The sequence below is a fragment of the Erithacus rubecula genome, assembly GCF_903797595.1.
Source record: "Erithacus rubecula genome assembly, chromosome: 1".
In the NCBI taxonomy this organism is placed as follows: domain Eukaryota; kingdom Metazoa; phylum Chordata; class Aves; order Passeriformes; family Muscicapidae; genus Erithacus; species Erithacus rubecula.
This window is the reverse complement of record NC_136658.1, coordinates 1,949,737-1,968,626: the sequence shown is the minus strand read 5'-3', so window position 1 is coordinate 1,968,626 and position 18,890 is coordinate 1,949,737. Positions and strand designations below refer to the sequence as shown.

General features: G+C 42.5%; 3 protein-coding genes across 5 annotated transcripts in view; 1 reads left to right on the top strand and 2 right to left on the bottom strand.

Annotated features, from left to right (window-relative positions):
• Positions 1–4,216, bottom strand: part of ZNF654 (zinc finger protein 654) — a 29,193-nt gene extending 24,977 nt beyond the window's left edge. For both annotated transcript variants that reach the window (XM_079321332.1, XM_079321333.1), the window contains exon 1: positions 4,029–4,216. In XM_079321332.1, coding sequence (XP_079177458.1) covers positions 4,029–4,160 — 132 coding nt within the window. In that variant the 5' untranslated portion in view covers positions 4,161–4,216. The remainder of the gene's footprint in view (positions 1–4,028) is intronic.
• A 2,121-nt stretch (positions 4,217–6,337) lies between these two features.
• CGGBP1 (CGG triplet repeat binding protein 1) lies at positions 6,338–10,802 on the top strand. Its single transcript, XM_079307876.1, has one exon. It carries the CDS (start codon positions 6,339–6,341, stop codon positions 6,840–6,842), a length of 504 nt encoding a protein of 167 aa, XP_079164002.1. The 5' UTR covers position 6,338; the 3' UTR covers positions 6,843–10,802.
• On the bottom strand, positions 7,772–18,836 carry HEMK2 (HemK methyltransferase 2, ETF1 glutamine and histone H4 lysine). 2 transcript variants are annotated; one of them, XM_079307858.1, is made up of 7 exons: positions 18,675–18,836; positions 18,002–18,091; positions 17,529–17,619; positions 16,890–16,973; positions 16,662–16,803; positions 15,865–15,992; positions 7,772–8,373 (listed from the first exon to the last, which is right to left on the bottom strand). In XM_079307858.1, the coding sequence occupies exons 1-6, from the start codon at positions 18,806–18,808 to the stop codon at positions 15,886–15,888; spliced, it is 648 nt and encodes a 215-aa protein (XP_079163984.1). In that variant the 5' UTR covers positions 18,809–18,836; the 3' UTR covers positions 7,772–8,373; positions 15,865–15,885. The 2 variants fall into 2 exon arrangements, with proteins under 2 accessions (XP_079163984.1, XP_079163983.1); XM_079307857.1 differs by lacking the exon at positions 7,772–8,373 and adding an exon at positions 13,177–15,486.
• Positions 18,837–18,890: the final 54 nt, after the last annotated feature.

Here is an 18,890-nt window from a genome sequence, read left to right as displayed (position 1 = left end):
TTCAAGTAGTTGTGGTAGTCTTTAAAATTTTAGTTACTGGAATGTATGATGGGTCTTTTGCAAGTTTTCATGCAATAAGCAGCATCAACATTCAAAAACACGAAAAATTAAAAATGTGACTTAAACAGTATCCTTAAAATTTCAGCCATTAACAAAGCATATTTGTTCAGGAAGGTAGAAAATCCCCACAAATTATTAAATGAGCAAATAGATGGTGAAAAATTACAGATTCTGCCTCTTCAGAGAAATAAGCTTCAAGGATGCTGAAGAAACCACTTTTCACTACTAGTATTCATGTCAGCAAGTCTTGTGTAGTTGAGGCTTAAAATGTTGTATTGTAGATCAAATATGGATCCCAAAGGTCCAAAATTTGATAGAATAAAAGTCTGGCACAACCTAAAGGTTTGGGGAGGTTTTCTTTGCAGTTGTTTTGGTTTTGTTGGTTTGTTTGTTTTTTTAATATAAAGACAGCTTAACCAATATTGATTGAAGTCCAGAGTAAGAGACAAAAGCAAATATTTGCAAATATAGGCACAAAAAGTGTGAAACTGTATTAAACCCAAAGTCAGAACAAACATCTGAAGTTATATCTTTTTTTACTTCCATCACCACAAAGCAAGACAAACCACAGCTGAGTCACACACCCCTCCCTGCTTTTTTTTGCCTGCTAAAATAAATCCAGGAAACACTATCTTCTCTGGTGTGTTACTATATTTTACTACTTAACTTTTTTTTTATAAGAATTGTTTTTCCACCAATGAATGGAGGCAAAGGCATTCTTTCAGGAGAATCCTGGAAGGTTGTAAGCTGATGCCACAGGAAGAACAGATCCAGGAGTGTTTATCCCTCACAGCATCACCTTGTTACTTGAGATGAACTCACCTGGTGCTTATTCCAGTCAGTACCAACAACAAAATAACATCTACTACAGTTATGCAGCCCTGAGGACAATTACAGAAATGCTGGAAGCAATTTGTAATATTTTGATAGTATTTCATGTTATGAGGAAAATATCCTGAAAAAAAAAATTAGTTTCTTTTTCTTGTTAATAAAACTGTACCCTATTCCAGTGCAATGAAGGAAGCTACATCCATTTTTGCAGCTCACCATTAAAGTTTGTTTTTAGGCCAAGTAAAATTGGAAATTCATCCTTCTAATTACAAAAATATTCCCCTTAACCCCCAAATCAAAAAAGTCACCATCTATGCTGTTTTCACAGCTCTTCACCATTTGTATTTCAGTCTCACAGGAACCTCTCATGGTTATGGTTCCTGAGAAACCTCATGAAAGAATTTCAAATGCTGCATACAAACACAAACAAAATGTTTAGGCTGAGGGAGTTTCTTCTAGGTACCACCTTTCAAATGTCTTTGACTTACAAAGTAGTTACAGATGCATTTTTCCTTTGCCTGCCAAAGCTTGGAACTCCACAAATGAGAATAAAAGCCACATCAGCAAATTGTAGAAAGTAACATAGAAACAGCTGACACATTGGGCACTTGACTCATCTTCCAACTGGTTTTTTTTCCCTTCCTGCCACAGAAAGCTTGATTTTTGCTTTGCCCGTGTCATCAATCTCATAACATTCCAAGAAAACATTTTATTCCATTTTGCCTTGAAAGATTCAAGCTGTAACAACTCTCTATGACCATGAACACCTACAAGACACAGATCACAAAACTACAAATGGGCTTCAGGATGCCACATTCCAACTGCATCTTGTATCATTAAATTGTGATTAACCATAAATTTATGGAAAATGCTCTCATAGTCCAGACATCTCACCTTTTTTAACTGGTGCTTAATCACTCCAAAAGTGAAGTTGATCTAGAATACTCCAGGCCTCAAGAGAAGTGAATCTGGCTGTTTACAGCAGGTTTTTTACCTTTCTAACACCATTCAAAGGTGAATACACAACAATGCATTTGAAGCTGTAAGTCACTCTCTTAAAGATCAGTAGGATTTTCTGTGTACAGAAAACAGATCTGCAGACTAAAAAAGGCTTTATTTACAAGGTGCATAATTTCTCCTGTAGTTCTTACTGAGAGATGCTCACAGACTTCATCAGTTTAACTACAAGCTATTTAAGCAATATTATTTTCAGGTGACAGCAAGCTTCAACACCATGTCTGAAGCACAGCCTTGTATTCTGATAGGTTGTTATTCTGAAAATAACAATGTTTCTTCCAGGGAGTGCAAACTCACTGCACCATCACTAAGCAACTATTTCGACAACTGCAGTTCCACATCTGACACAAAACCAGGAGCACAGGAAGCAAACTAGGACATTCAGAAGGGCCAAATGAGTAGGAAGATAAGCAAAACTGTGTTATCAGTGCAAAGTGGAGTGAGGAGGAAAGGCTCAGTCTGCACAGCAGCCAAATACATCCTTCAGAAGATCTGGATAGCAGAGTACAAATATATATTACATGTATAATTACACAGCATCAACCCCATGAGGAGAAATGGGCTCACATGGAGCACATACAACTTCATTTGTTGTCAATCCATAAATGTCAAACAGCTAGTGACTTTTCACACCAGCACACCCCTTAGGATCTTGGGTTTGCAGAGTTAAATCAGTAGAAAATCCCATTACTACAAAGCATGCTTAAACAAAACACTGATTACACCTTGAGCAAGCACATGACTGCTGTTCACACCAGGCCAAATTTACAGAAAACAAAGAAACCCTGGGGACAAACTACTAATATATTAACTTACTCTCATCAGAAGTAATTAAACTAGGTATCATTAAAAAGAAATTTTAAGAGAAAAGGAGCAGAGCCCTTTACATACTCAGAACATTGGCTGCTTTTCTGGAGAGTTCATCAACTCAAAGTAGGGGAGAGGGTTTGGCAATCTCTCCACACACACACAAAAAAAATCCAACTGCAGGAGAAGTCAATGCTGGATATATAAGACATAAAATACTTGTGATACAACTATTTCACAGAAAAATTCTTCCCCTGCTCTTGTCCTCCTCTGTTTCCTACTAATTCATACCTTTCCCTGGGATTGCTATTAGTACATGCAGCTATCACCACATCTGTACTTCCCCAACATAATATATTCAACATACAGTAAGAACAGAGAGAAAATTCAAGATAAAACCCTCAGAGTTAAACAGAAGTAACTGTCTTTCTAACCAACCAACATAATCAAATATGGTTGTCATTCCTTACAGTTGTAGAAAATGCCAGACTCCCAAAAACATTCTCTTCTCCTTCGACTGGCTCTGCGATTTTTGACAGATCGTGAAACAGAAAAAAAAAATATGAAAGGATCAACAGCCCCCAAAAGCAACCTACGGGCTTAGTGAGCAGAATGCCCCCCAAAGTTATTGTAAACACCTAAAACAGCAAACAAAATTTCAAACAGGATGTGTCACTGAACGATAAAACAGGAACAAAGTGACAACATGGCAGCACGTTTCTACAGATGGCAGAAGACAACCGTAGTGGAGAGATAAGTCAAAAAGTTGATAAAATGAAGCAATTCTATATGAAATGACCTCTGGGCTGTGTTTTGGGAAGCAGCAAGTGGCGTGGCTGGAATACACCAGCGGTAACTAATGTTCCACCCGTAGCTGCTGGTGAAAACAGCCAGGAAAAGCAACCTGTTGGTGCTTGTTCCTTTGCACGGCACACCTAAAGGGCTAAGCACGGGAATTGCGGGCCCGCATCAAGAAAACGCTGCTTTACAAGCACGAAAGCCTAAAAACCATGAAACACGCTGGTCCTACTCGGCCAGCGAGACAAGAGCTGTTCCCGGGGCCCTTTTTGCCTCTCCGCCTCCCCCGCCACGCAGGCGAGCCCCGGCACCGCTCTGCCCCAGCACCGGCACGCGTGTCCCCGGCTGTCCCTGCCCTCCCCAGGGCCGCCTTCCCCTCCCTTTCCTTCCCCCGGCAGCCTCCCTGCCCGCCCGGCCCGGCCCGGCCCCCGGTCCCCCGGGCCGCGCCCCGCGCCCCGCTCCCGGCAGCGCTGAGGGCCCGGCCCGGCTGCCCCCGCCGCGGCCCCCGCGCTCACCTGGCAGAAGCGGCGGCAGTAGTACTGGCTGCGGAGCAGAGCGGGCAGCCCGGCCGGGAGCCCCGGCGCCGCCAGCGCCTCCAGCTCCTCGCTGAGCCGCTCCGACTCCTGGTCGCTCTCGTCTTCCGCCATGGCGGCCCCGCCGCCCCGCGCGTACCGAGCGCCCCCGCCCCGCCCCGCCGCGCCGGAAGAGCCGCCCCCGCCGCGCCGCCCAGCGTCCGGCGACGCCCCCGCCGCGCCGCGCGCCCATTGGCCGGTTCGCCCTGCCCATCAACCCGCGGCGCGCCTCTGCCTCCGCCCCTTCGCAGAAGCGCGCAGCCATTGGCGGAAAAGTCCCGTCGTTACTTCGGTCCGGCCTTTCCTTTGGCTGCTCTCCCCGCCTGTCACGCCTCCCTCCGCAGCCGCCTGCCCGAGCCCCCGTCCGCTGCGCGCCGCCGCCCGCGCTCTGATTGGCCGGCGGACGCCTCTATCAGCGCCCTCACGCCCGCCCCTCATTGTTAATTGGCTGCAAGCCTCGCCCATCTCCGGGGCTAACCAATCAGCGAGTGACTTCCGGCGGCGGGGCGGGGCCGTGCGGCTGCGGCGGAGCGGCGCGTCCGGCCCGGCCCGGCGGGGCCCAGCGCGGAGCGGCGGCGGCGGAGCGGCCCCGGGGCGGCCCCGGACGCGGGCGGGCGGCGCGGCCGCTGCGGGTAATGGCGCCGGCACGGGCCCTGCGCGGATCCGCGCGTGGGGAGGAGGCTGCGGGGCCTCGGGGAAACACCCGCGCTGCGGGGAAGGGCCGCGGCGGCGGCGGGGCCTGGGCTGTGCCGCGCCGAGCTCTGCGCGTTTAACCCGCGGAACAAACCCGGGCAAGGAACGCATCGAGTTCTGCTGCCGGCGCCGGGCGGAACCCGCCCGGTGCTTGGGGATCCGACTGGTTACCCGCTCCTTACCCGGCGGCTCCGGGCGCGGTGACAGCGGTGACAGCGAGGAGTGTCCCGGAGAGCGGATCCGTGCGCCCAGCCAAAATTGACACTTCCCCAAAAACAGACCTACCAAAAATCCTGTGTTCAGCTGTCTCAGAATCCCCAGGGGTTCCGCTGCAGTAACACTGCAACACCTGGTTTGATGGGGGAATTGTTATTTGGCCTTTCAGAAGCCAAAGCAACAAGTTTGTGTTGGGTTAGGACTTGTTTTCTTCTTGGTTTCAGGAAATGGTTGCTCAGGAAAGCAACATAAAAGAAAGTATAAAGCTTTGTATAAAGCAACAAAAAGAAAGAAGAAGGTTACATTGATGCTGGATACAGATTGTTTATCTCTGTATGAGTGTAAGACCTAGGTTCTGCAAAGCCATTAAGGACAGAAGAAACTGTATTAAACCATTTTTTTTTTTTTAAATGTTGTAACAGCAATTGGGTTACAAAGAAAACAAGTGCAGAGAAGTACATTCAACCCCCCTCCCCAAGGTATCTGGACACTTAGAACATTGTTGCCTTTGGGGCTTTTTTTTGTTTGGGATTTTTTTAAGGACATGGGTAGTTAATGTGATGAGCATTCACTTTTCTCAGAAAACCCCAAATCTGAACAGAGCTATTACTTAACTTCAACTTGACTTTAAAAGAGTTAAATTATCTTTAGTTGAGATTTGCAGTAGCTGCTCCATACCTCAACAACAAAAGGACACAGGTTGATTTCAGAGCACTTAACTGGGTTAGTGTCTGTTTTGGTGACATGGTCTAGTTTAGAGTGATGCTAAATCTCTTTGAAAATAGAGTTTCTTATTTTGCATGGCAATATATGTAATTCTGTGTTCCCATTAAGCTGTTCCAGCAGCAATTACAGTGACAAAATTATTTTCTCTGAGCTCCAAGTTCAGGTTCAATGTAACAGCTATGGTTTAAAAACCAGGGCTGTTTGCAAACAAGTGCTGGCAAAACTTTGGTTTGGGGTTTTTTTATTTACTGGCTTATATAAGTGACAGTAATGGTTTTCTTCCTTGCTATTGGCAAAATACACAGAAAAATACTGACTCAACATATATGTTGAAAATGCTAAGAAGAAAGTACCCTTTGTCCTAAAGTGTAAAGGATAAAAAAGCTTCTTCAAGAAAAGTGTTTTTGCTAGACTTTAGGTGATGAACAGATTGAGTTTTGAGGGTTCTGTTGAGAAACTAGAAAGCGCTTTACTCTGCCCCACAAGGAGTTTCACTCTCCCAATTTCTCTGGACTCCAGACCAGGAGCCCTTCAGTGCTGGAGTCACGAGTGTGACACTGGTGACATTTGAGGCGGCAGCTGGGCACTGACCATACCCGTTTTGTCCCCAGCTGTGCCATGGAGCGCTTCGGGGTGAAGTCGGCGCCGTCGCGGAACCGCTCCAAGACGGCGCTGTACGTGACGCCGCAGGACCGGGTCAGCGAGTTCGGCAGCGAGCTGCACGAAGACGGGGGGAAGCTCTTCTGCACCTCCTGCAACGTGGTGCTGAACCACGTCCGCAAGTCGGCCATCAACGACCACCTCAAGTCCAAAACGCACACCAAGAGGAAGGCGGAGTTCGAGGAGCAGAACGTCAGGAAGAAGCAAAGGACTCTGACTGCCTCCCTGCAGTGCAACAGCGCTGCCCAGACAGAGAAAAGCAGCGTGATCCAGGACTTTGTGAAAATGTGCCTGGAGGCCAATATCCCCCTGGAGAAGGCTGATCACCCCTCGGTGCGAGCCTTCCTGTCCCGCCACGTTAAGAATGGCAGCTCCATACCCAAGTCGGAGCAGTTAAGGAAAGCGTATCTGCCCGATGGATATGACAATGAGAACCAGCTCATCAACACTGAAGACCGTTGAGAAGAGAACAGTTTTCATCCTTGTTGTGAAGTTTTACATATTGATGGTGTGGTTTATTTTTATATTCATGCATATATACAGTGTTACATATTGATTTTACAAGCTATTTTGTATTCTTGTAGAAATGACAATCTACTCCTGAACTTAGCAGCGTGCTGCATATTGTTGCTAATCCTGCTGTGGACTTCAGAGCTACATGGATGTAGAGCTCCTGTGGAATGTAGGGAGCATCCCTGGACTGATCTCTGCTCAGTCCAGCTGTGACTGAGGCTGAGACAAAGGCACTTGAATGGAGGATCCCACTGCAGAGTGCATCTAAGATGGTGTGATAGAGGGATTGCTGCTCGTGGCAGTGGATTGCTTTGTCCAGTATCCTGTCCCTGAGTGACCAAGAAGAGGTGCTGCACCTTCAAACTGCAAGAAGCTCTAGGATGGTTAGTTAAAATATCACTGCTCTGTCGGGGGAGGACTACTGCAACTTTCTATTCAAGCTTGGTTTACGTTTTGAAACAGAAAACATTTTTCTTCTAGAACTCTCTCTTATGCTGTTTGGTGCAACTGTGGATGTATTCATTATCCAGCTTAACTAGCCAGTCTGTTGTACCTACCTCTGAACTCCACTATTCTCATAAGGCTGGGAGTTCTGCAGGTTTGCCATGTCTGCTTTTCTAAAATCACTGTCCCTTTGTCTTGGTTTCACATGCCTCCTTCCATTTCAGTGCCAATATTTGAAAGCTGAGTAGACAAACCAGTAACTGAGTGTGGTTTGCAGTGCAGCTGCTGTCAAGTGAAACTTATGCTGGACCAAGTTCTTAGCAGAGAAGATTAATGCCTTTTTCCTACTAGCAGGACTAAGCTGAATCTGTATTGGGGATGGCAGAGGCACTAAATTCAGGAGTTGGGAAGGTTTTTTCATTGAGCACAGGAGAAGAGGCTGCTCCATCTTTCCCTGAAGGTCCTTTACACCTCTGGCCTTGTCATCAGCCTTTCAGTCAAGGGAGGTGAAGTGATGAAAATAGTTTTTAAAGCAGTTACTGCAAAGGCTCTTCAGTACTTGTAAGCACAAGTAGGAAGGCACATACACTTTGAATTTATTCTGGAATTACAGTCCTAGGCAATATTTCTTACTCTGTGCCATGGCCACATCTATTGGACTAGCAAAAAGCAAAATGGGAAATGGAAGAATTTCAATAATATTACTCTCTTCAAAATCTAGTAAACTGTTACTAAGCTATTCCAAATGATGATGCCAAATAGTTCACCTGACACAAGTGTTCTACAAAGGTTTTGAATTAAATGAGGGAATACTGTGCAAAGTGCTGGAATACAACTGACCTCTGCCTGCTCTAGATCTCCTGGAGATGCTCTGGCTTCAGAGAGGTGCCAAGCATCTCTTAGGAGCACAGGAATCCTCTCTCCATGGGTACAATGGCATAAAGATGCTTTAACTCCCAAGGTGGAGCCAGTTGTCCAGCTTCCTTTCCCCAGCAGAGTTTCACAGCAGTTTATTTACAGCAATCCAAAGGAATTCCTGAAAAGAGACAAAATAATCAGATTATTTGGGGTTTGGAGCTATTTCCCCAGCTCTATCTAGGGCAGGCTCCTTTGCTGGGCTGAGAGAGACTTACATAGTAAGAAGTACTTTTTTATGCAATTAGTCTGCAGAAATGCACTTGTGTTCCACATCCTGCTATGAAACCTGCTGGAATAAATGGACAAAGTTAAGAAGCAGAAGGTTTCTTACCCAAGTGCATCAGTCCAGGAGTGCTCAGCCTACTGCTGGTCTAGGACTTCAGACAGAAATAGCAGTACCAACTTTTTAATCTAATCCTAGAGATCAAGATATGCCTTCCTAAATGTCATTTTTTAGAGCACAAGCTTGGGTTTAGCTTCAAATCCTTAACTGCCTTGGGCTAGAACTGTTTAATAAATCTTATGAAGCCAAGTGAAAGGTAAACTGCCAATAGCCTTTTCTGTCCTGACAAGAATTGAAAGTATTTTCTCACACCTGCTGTTTCCTTACAGTGAAACAACATCCTTGCTTTAATTTTTCATCTCTTTTGAAACCTCAGCAGCACTATCTTAGAATTGAGGCAAATGGAGGATAATGGGATATTGAGAAAATAAAAGCAGCTAGAGAAAAGGGATGGTCAAAAGGCAGGAATTTGGGCTAGTTCACTCAGTTTTTTGCTAACATGGGATTTTTAAGGCTGCACCTCATAACAGTTTTATATAGGATTAGATGCTGTATGTTCTTCCCTTGACTGACAGATTGACAAACATTTTGAAATGCTTCGTGGGAACATTAAATAGGCTCTTGCATAACTAAAAAAAAAAAAAAAATCAAGCTGCTTGCAAAGTTACAATTTTACATAAAAATAAACAAAAATTGCAAGTGTAATAAACTCAATTTGCTGGGCACTACTTACTGTCTTAGTAATAGGATATTTTCCTTTAAAAATAATGCCACAATGCTTTTGAAGTTTTTTGAAAATCAAGACATTGATCCATTGCAACAAACATTAACAATGGAGTAAAGCTATGAAAAACAAAGCACTTCCAGGTAATCTAGAAAGAATGAGTAAGTTTAGAATCATGAACATAACCCAAATCATCACAATTTTAGAGAAAATATGAGTAAGTGGCTGCATTCTGTCAAGAAACAGAGTCCTGCAAACACTCAAATTCAGAACACAATTTTGCCAGTATGGCTGCAGTTGGATAAAACATAACTTTCTTTTCATTGCTGTTGATCTCAGAAGTTTTCTCATCTATTTAAACCTAAAGAATAACTGAATCTAGTTTTTGAGGCTGTGATGGAGTTATTTGAACAGGCAACCATGGGGGTTTAATTTCTTGTGCAAGAATGTATTTCCTGTAAAGATGAAAACTCTCAGAAGAGAGGATGGCAACAAAATTCTACCAGGTGGTTTTAGGAATATATTTGAACTTTAAATGTAATTCTAAAAAATTAAAAGAAGAAAAATTTTCTTTTCTGACTAATACTTAAACTAATTAAACAAAATCAGCTAATATTGCTCCCCAGTGTTTTTCTTCAAACACTTGCAGAAATAAAATACAAAGAGGAGCATTCTCTGTTCTGTGACTCCTTATGTGGAAACACTATGATAGTTTCAGATTGCATGTTCTTGACAAAAAATGAGTAAGCTTCAACACTTTTAATTATTTTGAAGCTTGTAATTTGGCAAGTCCCAAGGGAAGGTGAAACATTCAGCATCATGAAAGGGAAATCTGTTTTTCAACAAAGAGAGAAACTTGTTCTGCTCAGTATGGGATATTCCTATGATAGAAAAGCTGGTTTAGCCAGAGCCCCTTTTGGCAATTCTGTTGAACTGGAATGTGAGATGCTCCCTGTTAGATTTTGCAGCATAATGAGCTGGTTTTCAGGAAAAGGGAAAAAAAAAAAAGCTGGAAGTTTGGCAAGGATAATCTCTATTTATATTTACATATAAAGAGAGGCAAGGCTTACTGTTGTTGCATTCACATTGTACTCACTGCTACTTACTCTGTGTAATTTGAGTGCTTGTTGTCTTTGTACAATTTTAAAGTCGTGTCTAACTTCCAAAATATTTTTATTTTAACAAAGCTTCTCACTGTAATAGTGCTGTTAGAGTTTGGTCTCTTTTGGTCTAATGAAGATGCTTTATTTTTGTTTTGGTGGTAGGAATGTTTTGTTGATGGTGAGTGGCCACAGAAATGATTTTATTTAAAATAACAGTCATGAACTTATGATTAGATGCTAGAGTGAGGCTGAAAATACCTGGGTCCTGCAGTGCCACAAGACTTCCTGTAGGAACAGTAAGACCAGAGTAAGTGATTTAAGTTTTTATATTAAAACAATACTGAAGAGAAATACTTTACATTGTAAAGTTTTCACTTGGTAATGAAAAAACAGTCTCTTTAAAAAAACAAAAATAAAGGTATTCCTTTTTTATAGAATTTATGCATGATCTCTTATTTTACCAATCAAGTGGATTAAGAACATGTGGTAGTTCATAGAGTGATGTAAAATAAGACAGAATAAGTGGGCTGGGACAGGAAAAATTTAGAAGCTGCTGCTGTAGCTTAAGGTAACATCAGATATTGAACAGTTGGTTGGTTTATCTGTGCAAGGACACTGAAGTCTGTTTCAGGACTGGTTATACAAAACCTCTGCTTCCTGTCAATTCCTGAGTTTCTTCATGGTGACAGAAATTCCCTAATGATGCCTTCTGCTCCAAGCAGGTGGAATGACTGTTGTGCATTTACTACAGTAAATGATTTTAGGTACAGGATCCTGCAGATATGCAAAGCCTCAGATCTTTTCAGGAAAGGCTTCTGCAGTGTGGAAAAATCCAAAAAGGTCACAGTTTGATCCCTCTCCCTTGGGAATTCATGAAAAATTGAATAAATAACATCAACCCATCAAAAATTATCATCAAGTGTGGGTTTGATTGTTTTGCACATTTCTTTTCCTGAATTCTGACCTGTCTTGGCATATCAGGATGGATCAATGATAAATTCAGGCAACCTCTTGACTGATGAATTTATGAACCATTATTTTCTCATTTTCAGTCATTTGCAGGTCAGAGCACATTAAGACCAAGTGCTTTATGTTGTGAAATGGAAAAGCAGAATAGAAATAAACATGCCCTTTGTAAAATTTCCTTGTGTGGACCATTCCTGTATGAAACAGCAGAAGCACACTTGCAAAAATCAATGTATCAGTCACTATTTGTGTAATGCAGAATCAGGTGAAGCAAATATTTAAAGTTTAGTAATTAGGCCATGCTAAATACTGATGGTGCCATTTTACCTTTTTAACTGAATCAAAGCAGTTCAATCCATATCCAGAATGCAGTAGGATCAAGTACACACAGCTGTCAGGCCACAGTGATATTGATAATTAGGTTTGACATTTGTTATTTGCACAGGCTGGAGGAGAAAATCTGTGGCAGTTCTGTTTGTTTGTTTTTTTCCCACCACCTTTTTTTTCAAGGGGTTTGGAATTTGTGGTGGTAGAGGCCACCTCTTTCATATCCAAAAGCACATCTCAGGTAGAAGCAGAAAGTGCAGGATGAGAGTTGGAATAGAGAGAACTACTGCAGCTCAATTGAAGATATTGTTCAGTAGTTCTGTTCAGAGCTGGAGAAAAGTATTTAGGGATTTAAGAGCTTCTTAGGAGGGGTTTGTGCATTGGTTTGCCTCAAGTGGTTTTTTAATCTGTCCTCCAGTGTACAAAATAGCTCAAATACAGCATTGGATTTCACTGCAGTAATTGACACCTTCTCACCTTAATTCTTCTATAATTAGCTTTAAATTGCTTCCTCCTTTCCCTTATTTCTGAAGCCTGTCATTACCTCTAGACAAATCCAACACCTACAATAGCCATGGTTGCACTTAGGGAAGTGTTTTACAGACAATAAACCCCGAGTGGAGCTTTAACCAGCTCTGGACTGAACGAACTGAGCCCCCTTGTGAGAACACCCAAGCTCAGCCTACAATTCAGAACTTGGCTCAAGATGTGTGCTCATCTCCTGAAACTGAAATTGCAGAAGGAAAAGTGGGGAGATGCAAAAAATCTCATGTTGTGAAGGACTTGCATCAAAATGAAGGAGCTGATTCCTCCTTTAACAGGGAATGACAGGAGTCAAGCTGCAGGGGTCACCTTGGCTGGTGCAGCAGCAAATCCTGAGCTCAGTGATCACCAGTGACAGGCAAGGAGCTGCTGGGACACTGCAACATTGCTGTACCTTTAAGACACTAAAGCCTCCTTCATGCAGTGTTAAAAGGTAATTTTCAGCAGACTTCCTGGAGCCCATTCTCAGCAGGCTGTGTGTCACTCTGTGGTTTCCTGCAAACAGGAAAAATGCAGCCCTGAAATAGAACAGTGGTCTTGTCAGAAGCAAAACTGAGGTGGGACAGAAAGAACATTGCATAGGTTATGGTTGGGTTTTTCTTTTTACTTGTATTCAGTAAAGTAGCAACAGCCATGACAGAGGGGGCTGAATCAGGTAAAGAAAGTTTCTGTTTATAGGAAGCCTCAAATCTGAATTTCACCCCATATTTTGGAGCCTTTTCCTCCAAAATAATCGTATCCACCACAGAGAACTGTGATAATTGTGTTTAAATTGATTTAGTTCTTTGAATTCAATTGCACTGAATGAAGGTTTTTAAATACCTGATGTCTGTTAGGATTCAGCAAAGACATCACTGAGTTACTACAGTGCACATCAGTGTCCATCTGGTGGCATCTTTTTCTGAATCTCCCTTTCCTAATTATACAGTTTAGGATTAGGACTCTCATTCCTTACTTTGACAAATACTTATTTGGAGATCAAAAATATCTCATTTGTATCTTAATGATATAATAAAAACAGAATGGTTCAAGATGGTAATTAAGTCTCAACAAGAGAAAAACTTCCCTGAAAAAAACAATTTTTCTCTCTGAGCTGGCTGTGGATGCAGCCACCAGGTGTCTTCAGTGTACAAAAATGCAATTTGTGGTACAAGTGTTCTGGCTCAAGTGGAGCCCTGCTGTGTGTGCAGTTATTATACTCAAGGAGTTTTCTTCCATAAATATTTTCCATTTAGGCTGGACTGGAATTTTTGTCAGGCTTTTTCAGTTCCTCACAAAACATCAGTAGGATTCTCCTGATCATCACAGACTCCATCCAAACACAAAATTTTTGATAGAAAAATGAAGTTGTTTCATTATTTTCTCCAAAATATTACTCTGGGAAAAAATTCCTGTTAATTTAGACTTTGGTAAGCATTTCCATCAGAAGCAGAGGTGACAATTACTATATACAAACTTCCTGTTTGCCTTCAATTTGGTTCTAACTTTATGAAGAAACTTTGCTCAGGCAGAAGTTTTTGGGAAGGTTCAGCTAAGTGCTTCAATGTCTTAAAACTATTTAGGGGAAAAAATATCTTAAAGACATGCTGAGAAAGGAGCACACAAAAGCCAAATTACTTGTCCTTCTGAAGATGCTGAGAACAAGCAGCTGAAACAATAAACCCTTACAGTGCAGATTGTTGTGTGAATAGTGAATTTTTTCAACTTTTTAACTGATTGATGCTGAATTAGAGTCATGCAGAAGCACTGACAGTTTAAAATCCTGATTTGCATCCTTCCTCTCTGCTATCTTGCTTCTTGTAAAATCAAAACCTTGCTTGCAGGAACATCTTTCAAAAACCAAAAAAACCTGCAGCTTTGTTCATTTTTAAACCCTCAGGATCATCTTCTCTTTCCAATGCCCAGACAATAAAGGTTTCTGCAGTCCTGTTGATAAAAAGGATATTCCTGTACATTCTTCAGGTAATGCTGGCTCAGAGCAATTATCAGGTTTACAATAAGATGTGGCCTCATAATTAAACCTGTCTGTAGCTATTACACATTACAGGTGGAGAACAGAAAGCAAAGCAGTGCTCAGTGCACCCTGGAGATAATGAGTCTCATTTTATTACTATAGCAGAGCCTCCTAATTTAATTGAAGAGGATGATAATGAGAATAACTGAGAAATATTCAGTAATTGGCTAGATAAGAACTCCAGCACCTGAGGACAAAGTACTTTTGAACCATAGCCAAAGGTTTCAGTAGCATTCAACCCTGAGCTTAAAATCTGAAAATCCTACAAGCTCTAGGTCCAGTCTGCAGTCAAATTATCCTTAATTTGACATGTATCTGCAATTATTTAGGTTAACCACATCTAATTATCATCCCACTTTCAACTTTGAATGGCCACAGTTTTTGAGTATGAGGCTCTGCTAATCTGGGCTGATGTGAGGACTGGACTGTGCTCAGTATTCTCCTGTGACAAAGCACTGCTAAAATGACACAAATTGCTACAAATATCAAAATCATGTTTATAGGAGCATTACACAAACAAAAGTCTTGCAAGACAGTCTCTACAGAACCACAGTGGAAATATTTTTGTAATGTGCTTCCATGTTGACCCTTCTAAACTTGTTTGGAGGTTTTTTTTTTTGGCCAAAAGTAAGCTGGGAGTTGAAGCCAAATAATTTAAGCTTTGTATGCTGCAAAGCTATCCACAGACAAAACAATGAGAGCCCCAGAAAATCCTCCAGTACACAGAAAAACATGAGTGTTTTCTTAAACTGGGGGGGGGAAGTGAAAAGGACTAAAATTCCATTTCTATTTGTAAAATTGCACTCCTCAAAAAATCCCAATGGCAATATAAATACGTACAAAAATTTATAAAATAAATTTTTCCACAGTTCCTTGAGAAGCCTTCTCTGGAGCTCAGGGAAGGTGTTCAATAAGTTGCAGAACTGTTGTGCTTGTTACAAGGGATTGAAGAATTGGAGAATCCTCCTTAACATCTTCTTATGTTTGAAGAGATGAGAAGTTCAGTACCCTGGGTAGTACAGCAGCAAAATATTTGACAGGTAAGTGAGAACAAGTGAAACAACTCTGCCTTCACATTTTGCATTGTATAAAGTGCCACTATATTTCCACCTGTGCACAGATCCAAACATCCTCCAAATGCTTCTGTGGTGAACTCTGAGCATCTGTTTACTTTAACCAGGCTCTTTCTTCTTCTCTGAAGGTCAGAGGGACGTGGAAGACTCTGGTCCTTAATCATGGCCAAAGTGATCCCCGTGCTGAGAACGCTGATCCTGGGAGAGGAAAGAACTTTTTAAGCCAACAGAAGGATATCTTAATTGTGCTGCTTGTAAATTTGCAGTTTGTTGTGAATGTTGATGGTGCAAAATTACCCTAGTTCTGACCAATGACAACTGAAGACTACAAATTAATAGTGAAACATGTGCATGGCTTCTAGAAGTGAGACTCTCTGCTGTGTGACATTGGTTATGCCAAATATATGAGATCATTATGAACCCATTGATAGTTTGTTCCCTACTTTAGTTGTTGGGTTCATTTCTCTCTTGATGTTTTGCTTGTATGAATAAGTTCCTGCCATTAACAGAGGGCAGGTTACATTCACTTCAGTGTTTACCAACTGACAACTGTTCAATTTTCTTCATGCCTACTACCTGGCAGGTGAAGAGAAGTTATCAAGACTTCTTAAATCTGAGGATTGTCAGCATCTCTTGTCCTGCTTGCCTGGAAAGTACTTGTGTGCCTTTTAAACCACTTTTCTTCATTGTTTCCAGAATTTCATCTGTAATGGAAAGTGCAGTGTTTACAAATGAGTTGAAATTGGTTCTAGAAAATAGTTCTAAGGTATCCATCAAACTGTAAAGCAAAGTTTATAAACTCTGTCTTCCAACTCTTTCAGACAGGATTTTAATGCAAAATAATCTCCCACTAAGCACAAATAAAGGTCACTATTTAAAAACTGAAGTTCAATATTTTGCTAGAATTCTGTATGAAGCTAAACTGGAGGAGAAAGTGAAATTTGTAGCACCTTCTTCACAAATACTGCCTTAATAAACCAGGTGTGAAGAAAAATCTTGACATTACATGTTCATTTGTGACCATTAAGCATTAGATCAGAAGAAACAAATCCAAATCTTTTCTCTACACCTGTAAAATAAAAACCATCACATTTCTCACCAAGCCTTTTAGGTTAACATCACCATTCTCTGCCATAAGAAAGAATTGGCTTGGCATCATTAATTAACTCAGACTCAATTAATCCACCTTTCAGACTTGGGACTGAACTACAGAGTTGCTGGGGTCCCACACACTTTCACTTTCCAAAGTAGCTTGGGGAGTTCTTAGTTTTGATAAATTTGCTTGCATTTTTGGTCTAGCTGTAATCAACATTTTGATTTATACCATGTTAAACCTGGTTTGGCATATTTGAGTGTCCAAGGACAGTGACCACCTGGATTATTTTCCTTAATTGTGACCAAGTAGAATAATCCTCCTGGTGAAAGCAGGTCTGGTACTAATGGGAAAACTCTATCCATTACTTCTCTGCCCTGCTTGCCCCCAGCCCAGGATGCCTCTATTCCATGGCTTTTCACCTAGGAAGAAAGAAAGCAAATATTGTCATAATACAGAATAACAGAATTGTCACAGCAACAATACTGTTTTTTCAATATTTTCCTACCTCTTCAGAAGGTGTTACCACATATGGTGGGTTAAACAGCAGTAGATCAACCTTCCCATTTAATCTTGGGGATAATCCTTTGACCTGTAGGTAAAGTTGATGATTGTGTGGGGTTTCTTTTTGGGAACATGAAGAATGCAAATGTTTTGTAAAAATACAGTTACATAGTGCAGTTATTCAGCCATTTAAAATCTCATTTATTGTGGCCTAGCTACATCATATTTTATAAACATATAAAAGTGTTAAAGAGATGAGAAAAATTAGCTTTTCTCCATATCAAATTTTGTAATAGACTAAAGGTAACAGACACAAGTTCTAATTAAATCAGAAAAGGCTGAGAATCAAGAACTGCATAACTTGAGACAAAGGGCCATGATAATGTCAGGGCAATATAGAATTCCTAGTCCAGCACTTTCCAAACTGTATCCATAGATTTTTTTTTTTTTTTTTTTAGCTAATCCAATGAATTTTTAGAGCTAAATTTTGAATTTTAGCGCTTGAGTAGTTGGCTGGGGTTTTCTGGCAGGGGTTGATGTCCAGAGGTCCCTTCCAACCCTAACTATTGTGTGACTCCACAATCTCCAGTATTAAAAAATTACACAACCTATGAAGGAGATCCTATTGGAACCTCTCTCTTACCAAGTCAGTAATGACAGGCTGCAGGTGAACATTGTTAAGCAGAGCTGTCTCCTGGGTACAGTAAGCTGCCATGGGGTTGATATCTGTGCATCTGAAAGGGAAATATTACCAAGTGTAAGTTATAGGCTACTGTACCTGGAAGTTTAATCCTATGAACCACAAGCTAGTTTATAAAATCACAGAACATTCTGAGTCAAATGGGACCCACAAGAATTAAACCCAGCATACACAAGTGCAGGCTTAGCAATTTGTCTGAGAAATGGGAAAATGGATTTCCAGTCACATCACTACTCATTTGTTACAGAACCTGAAGTAAACAATTCAGGCTGCACCATGAGCTCAGAAATGCTCTCTTTGGTCTGATGTACATATCTATGGAATCAAGAAGATAATAATTTTTTAAAGGTGAAAGAGAGAGAGAGCTAAGCATCCTTTACTATTGCAAGCACCAGCTGAGGTGCTGTTATACTCACATGTACAGTGCACTGGGGCCGAGGATGGAAGAAGCCAGAAATGTTGAAACCACACCAGATCCAGATCCTATTTCAAGACAGATCTCCACCCTAAAAAGAGAACACTCTGTATGGCTTTTGTTTGTAACAGACACAGAATTGGTCAAGACAGAGTTATACCACATGCTGTCCTCCCAAAAATGTTAAAGTACAGAGTTCCAGAATACCCAGAGCGGGATGGGACTTACAAGGACTATCCAGTCCGACCTGCACAGACACCCCAACAATTCCACCCCGTGCATCCCTGGGAGTGTATTCCAAGGACTTTCTGAGCTCTGCCATCCTGGTGCTGTGCCCATTCCCTGGGGAGCCTGTCCCAGTGTCACCAGCTTTTGGGAGAAGAGCCTTTCCCTGATATCCCCCGAACCCCTCCTGGCACAGCTTCAGGCGCTTCCCTCGGTCCCAGAGAGCAGGATCAGCACTGGCCCCTCTGCTGCCCCTCAGAGAAAGCTGCAGACAGCCATGAGGATCCTCTTCTGAAGAAGCCAAGTGCCTTCATTCCCTCCGGCTTCTCCTGCAGGCCCTTCCCCATGCTCTGGGCTAACACAGCAATGCCCTCCGCCCCACCCCGCAGCCCCTCCGGGCTCTCCCATGGCTCCACCACAGCAATGCCCTCAGCTCGGCCCTGCCGTACCCCGCCTGCCGCAGCCTGCCCGCGTCCCGCTCCAGCGCATCGAGCAGCAGGAAGGTGTCCTCGGCCGGCTCGTACACGTCCCGGAATGGTCCCCGCGGGCCCAGGTGCCCGTACCGCGGTGTGGGCAGCGCCATCCCGGCCCGCAGCCCCGCCGCATCCGGGGGAAGGGGAGGGACCGGCCACGAACGGGGCGGGACGGGCCCGCTGCCCCTCGGC